The sequence below is a fragment of the Vidua macroura genome, chromosome 3, assembly GCF_024509145.1.
Source record: "Vidua macroura isolate BioBank_ID:100142 chromosome 3, ASM2450914v1, whole genome shotgun sequence".
Classification (NCBI taxonomy): domain Eukaryota; kingdom Metazoa; phylum Chordata; class Aves; order Passeriformes; family Viduidae; genus Vidua; species Vidua macroura.
The window spans coordinates 74,131,661-74,137,660 of NC_071573.1; the positions used below are offsets into that span (position 1 = coordinate 74,131,661).

The following is a 6,000-nucleotide window of genomic DNA, read 5'->3' on the forward strand; positions in this document are numbered from 1 at the left end:
AATTATGTTGAGATTAGAAAAAAATTATTAAATAGCAAGTTCCAGGAAATACAACCAGAGAAAAACCAGAAAATGGAAGGAGCAGAAAATTTTGCAGATTAGGACTGTTCTCCACTTTTTCTGTGAGAACATGCCTTCTTCCTTGTGTCTCTTCTGTACTTCTGCCCTATTTGTGTTTTTCTAGCTTTTTCTTCTCAAAGGAAGAGACTCCAGCAAAGTATGATAATTTGCTGGCAAATTTTATGCATGATAATTCTTGCTGACCATAGAAATATCATACTGAGGAAATGGAACATACAAATGAAAAAGTGTTAGATATTAATTCCATACCTCTATCAAGAATAATTAACCCAAATGGATAATATAATTTGGTTTTAGTGTGTTGTTTGACTTTGCTGTAATTTCAGGTGTTGCAGTTTGTCGGTTTTGCTTTCTTTATATCAAGTGTAACATTTTTCAGTACGTCTTCAGTCTGCACATAGCTTTGGGGGAAAAATCTGACTAGCCCAGGCATTTTGGGTCCACCTTTTAAGAGGATGTGAAGGGTAAATTCATGTCTGTGTGCAGTACTTCCCCAGCAGTGGCAGGATATTTTGATTGCAAAAGCCCATCACTGATTTTTCTAGTGAACTCTGCAATGCAGTGGTATTGGTCTGCAACCCAAGCAGATCTGTATGCCCTGACCCAACACAAAACAGGGGAAACTTCATGTGCTAGTCTGAAAATGGGTTTGCTTTGAGGAGTACTGTCAGCCAACCCAAAGTGCTTCATTCCCAAAGAGGACTTTGTGTGTGCCAAGGCAGAGGCACTGATAAGTAACATCTGCAAGTCTCACACAGGTCCTCCTGCAGGGAATGTATCTCAGCAAATCAAGCCCTTTATCATAATGTTGACCATTCAAGTTTTGGGGCCACTCACTTTCTTCCTGGTGAGGACTGACAGGTATGGTTCTGTCCTTTCAGCTACTTGCAAGCTGAACACCTTCTCTGATATGTATATGGGCCTTATTTTTTAAAGAGAGGTAAGAATGTCATCATATTTTGCCATTTCAAAAGCAAATAGTTATGCATGGGGATATGACATCACATTTTTACAGCGTCCCTGTCTAACAGCTATGGGTTCTTGAGCTTTTGAAGAGTTCCCTCACCACTTGTGGTTATTTATTGTTGTATATCCTGCATAAAGTCTCTACATAACCACAAGCTATTTCTCAATGCTTTCTCTGTTTTAGCTCCTGGAAAGGCTGGAATGTTGTACATTTGTAATTCCCTGAGATTTTTATTTTTTACCATGGCCCTAATTCACTCAGAAATTGTTGATGCAAAGAAGTCATAAGGGGTCAGGGGCCTGAACACTGGCATTGAGGGCACTTTGACATGCCCTAGGATACCCTGCCTGGCCTCTAGCTGCTCTGAAAGACAGAGTTGCTTTCGAGTTGTTTTAGAGTTGCTTCCATACCTGCAGGGCTTATGCAGATACTTGGCTACCCAAGAGTGTATCAGGTGGCACCAGATTCCTGTGTTGAGGTGCTTAGATTTCTTTGTATATTTTCAGCTGTGTTACTTGTTTCAAGTGGAGACACTGGAAACTAGAGTTTGTCACTGCAAAGCATTTTGCTGATGTTTATGACCCACCTCTGACTTGATTTTCCGTGTGTGAAATTAGGTTCAGATTACATGTTCTTCAAAATCACTTAAACCTCAGTGCTTGTCTCCTTTCTCTCTTTCCTAGGAAGAGGACACTGGGATGAGGACAGTGTTGTTAGCTCACCTGATCCTGGCTCTGCCAGCGAGTCAGGCGACCGATACCGTACTGAGCAGTATCAGAACAGTCCGCATGAGCCCAGCAAAATTGAAACTCTAATAAGAGCCACTCAGCAAATGATTAAAGAAGAAGAAAACAGGCTACAGCTGCGGAAAACCACTCCTGACCCACTGGTCTCCATTAATGGCACAGGGAAGAAGCACGCTCTCTGTTTTGCAAGCTACCCTCAGCAGCAGTTGGCAGCGGACGTCTGCCGCGTTCCAACAGTTGCCAACACTCCTCCTTGTGAACACATCCAGCAGCGAGATGGAAAGATTATGAGCCCCCATGAAAATGACTATGACAACAGCCCCACAACACTGTCTAGGATAAGCAGCCCCAGTTCTGATCGAATATCAAAATCTAGTTTGGTACTTGCTAAAGACTACCTGCATTCAGATATGTCCCCTCATCAAACCCAAGGAGACCACCCAGCAGCCTCTCCAAATTATTACAGCTCCCACAGGCAGTACTTTGATAAGCATGCTTACACACTAACTGGATATGCCCTGGAGCATCTATATGACGCTGAGACAATTAGAAACTATTCACTAGGCTGTAATGGATCCCACTTTGATGTGACTTCTCACTTAAGGATGCAGCAAGATCCAGCACAAGGACACAAGGGAACATCTGTTATAATAACCAATGGAAGCTGACATTTTTTTTCTAAAAACTTTCGTGCTTTGAAAAATAACCTTTGAGATCTAATTGGAAGATATTATATGTTTTCATGCCCTTGTCCTTACCAGCATTTCCCATACCACAGTGCACTAGAAAGAAGAACCTAAGGTTTGGGGGGATAAGTTAGGTAAAACGCATTACTTAAAAAAAAAAAAAAATGCACTGGCATGCAGGGTTAGAGTAAATGGAGCTAAACTCAAAGTTGGTGCCATGCATGCTGAGAAGGATAGAAGAGGTTCAGGGAGGCAGGGAGTACTTGTGGCAGAGCAGTTTATCCACATTGTGTAAGAGGTGTTGTTTGGAAACACTTCCAAGGGCAGATCTTCTGAACTGCATAGGTACCAGGCAACAGAACTGCTATGCACTCTTTTTACACAGGAAGTTGGGATGTGTTCCTTCAAAATACACAACAAAATGTGTATTTTTGGTGATTTGTTTACTCCCCAAAGGGCAAGTATGTTATGTTGCTGTATGGTATAAAGCATCCGTGGCTGACCAATATAACATCAAAAAAGGGAGAAAGAAGAGAGAACTCCTCAAATTTTTATGTCCTTGTGTACTCACAAACATAGCTATTTACATATGCTTGATTTGAAAAGAGTCCTTATGATTAGTATGGTCAAATATTTACTTCTACTGTATTAAAAAGAGAGGGGCGTTCTCACTGTAGTTTTGAGAAACACAAAGGGCTTGCTTGTCTTGCTGTAGAGATGGGAGATGCTTCTCATGTTTTTGAAAGGTTGCCCATGGTGGGTAGTGGAGTGAAATGGAAGAAAATTGCCTGGAGAAACAGGGAGAATAGACTGGAACTAGGAATGGTCTAAGAAAAACACTTAACCCTGTAGCTATGTATGCTATTTAGTAATAATTATAAAATAAGGAAAAGTGGCTGAATAATTAAGAATTAATTTAAAACACAGAAGGAACTCAATAGAATAATAGAAATATTACTGTAAAATACAAATGCAGTTGCATAAATGTAAAAATACATGAGTCAAGAACAGGTAAAAACTCTTTGGCAGTTTATCTAACTTCTGATAAAGTTTTGGAGTAAATTAAGAGAGTATAGAATATCATAACTACTCTGTCTGAAACACAGTGAAGTAACAGGCATGACCTTGATAAAGAAATATGAATTCTCTTCTTGATTGCAGCAGATGATTTAATGAATATCAGAAAATATTCTGGATATCAAAATCAGCCATATGTACATTAAAAAGTAGCAGAAAATCAGTGTTCCAAGGAATTAAATTGTATTAAGAATGCTGGTATTATCAGGCCCTGTCCTGGAGTTATACAAGACATCAAAAGAGGCAGAGGAACTTAAAAAACTTTTTTAATAACCACATGAACAAAGACACTGATTGATTGGAAAAGAATAAATGCAAACATATGCTAAAAATGTAAAATAGGACGTTTGTAGTCACAATTGCTAGACCTGTCCTTTTTTGTATGGCATTTATATGCTCCCAAATTTGACTGCAACAGGAGGGACCACTGCTCCCTCTTATGCCAATGTGGAGAAAAGGAGATGTGAGGTGGTTACTAAAATGAGATTAGCTCTAAGACTACCTTAATTTGTAACATTCAGAAGCTCAACATATGGGACTGAGTCATCAATGGGACTAAATATAAACCAGCATGCTATGGGTGGGTTAAAAATACTGTTTCCAAATAAAACTAATCAGAAGCAAAAGCTAAATAATAACATTATAAACCACGTAAGTAGAGATGTACTTGAAAGCAGAGGAAATTACCTCTCTGAACTTGGAATACTGTGTATAGTCCTGATCACTCCAAAGCAGATTGTGAATCTTGAATTGAGTAGTACCTTACTCCATAAGCAACCTTTGTTGACTGCAGTGTGATCGCTCCTGGTGAAATGCACGTTGAACACAAGGGAGAACAACAGAGTCTGGTCTTTATTATCTAAACCTCGTAACAAAAAAGGTGGAGCAGAGCTCAACAAAAGATAAAGAGACTGAAAGATCTAATAAAAACTTTAAATAAACTGGGTCTGTCATCTTTGTAAGGGAAAGGAGTAAGGGGTAATGTCACTGATGTGCACCAAACTCTGCACAGAGGAGAGATAAATAATGGTCTAAAACTATTTGAACTAGCGGCAGAAATGAGAGGCAGGGCACTGAATGATAGCCAAGGCAGAATGAGAACAAAATGATTTGGCAAGAAGTTTATTTGACTCGTTGCCAAATGGATAATGAAGGTCAAAAAGAGAAGCAGATAGAGATTTTTTTTGTTGTTGTTTGTTTGTTTTAAGATAAAAACAAGGCAAATAATTGAGGGGAAGAAAAACCCTGACAACTGTTAACTGAGAGGAAGAAATGGACCAAACTGGACTTATTTCAGCCCAACAATTGTATATATTCCTAAAGCATAGGAATAAGAAAGTATTTTTGATAAATTTAGTTCTGGATACATATTTATTTCACTTGTTCCTATGAATAATATGAATAAACTTGTACTTGGAGTCTCATTTTACAGTATTAAAATACAATTTGCAAAGTGAATTAGATTAGAGGTACATGGTATCATACTACCCCTACAAGTACATCTAAAACCACACCTAAGTGTCAATATTACTTTGTATTACAAGAGTCTCCTAGACTCTTTGAATGAATAGGGTTTTCTCAGCACTCAAATTTCTTGGGATCACGAAGCACCCTTGCTCTCAAGCTTTTAGTTAAAAGGCAACAGAGTTCTGGAGACCAGCTGCAGTTCCCTGGCTATGGTCTAATGGCCACAAGTAGCCAGGAAACCACACTTTGGCGACTGTTGCATTTGCATTCTGACAGGCACCTTTGAAAAATAGAAGACTTATAAGAGCAACAGGCACAGCATAAGATGCTACATGATTTCACCTAGGAAAAAAGGCCTGTGTGCTATGCAGTAAAATCCCCCATCCTTCTTTACAGTGATCCCAAGACTGTAGTTATTTATTCCTATTTTCAATAGTTCTAGTCCACTACAAAGGCAAAAAATGCACTGTAATGAATGGAATAAATCAGTAGAGATATCTCTACATGCAGCCATGCTGTGCTACAAGCAAAGGCTGAAGCGCTCTCTCCTCATGGGATTCCAGCAACTGGCAGTCCTTAGCACTTCAGTACAGTATGCTGGAGATTAATGTCTTTTGTCAGCTTGTTTGCTATCCTGCTTCTTTAGATAGCCAGGAATTTCTTCTAAATTGACAGAAAGCATTGAGTTTTGCAAACATAGATCTGCATGCTTCATGCTACATGAAACAATTCTGCAAATCTTAATTATAGCATATAATATCACTGCAGCTCATATTACATGTGCTTTTCAATATGGTATAAAGCTTATTTTTTCCATTACATATTTATGTAATTCAAATTTTCATTTAGTATCCTTCAAGGATATAATCTCTTTTTTTATGTTTCTCCCTTTTCCAAATCAGATGGGAAGAAATTTCTTGCAAAATTGAAAAATGCAAGGCATTTGAACCAAGTAAGTTTCAAATGTATTACATTA

At 38.6% G+C, this 6,000-nt stretch overlaps 1 protein-coding gene across 1 annotated transcript in view; it reads left to right on the plus strand.

Annotated features, from left to right (window-relative positions):
* Positions 1-4,970, plus strand: part of SIM1 (SIM bHLH transcription factor 1) — a 47,874-nt gene extending 42,904 nt beyond the window's left edge. Inside the window, exon 11 of the mRNA XM_053973398.1 lies at positions 1,732-4,970. Coding sequence (XP_053829373.1) covers positions 1,732-2,462 — 731 coding nt within the window. The 3' untranslated portion in view covers positions 2,463-4,970. The remainder of the gene's footprint in view (positions 1-1,731) is intronic.
* Positions 4,971-6,000: the final 1,030 nt, after the last annotated feature.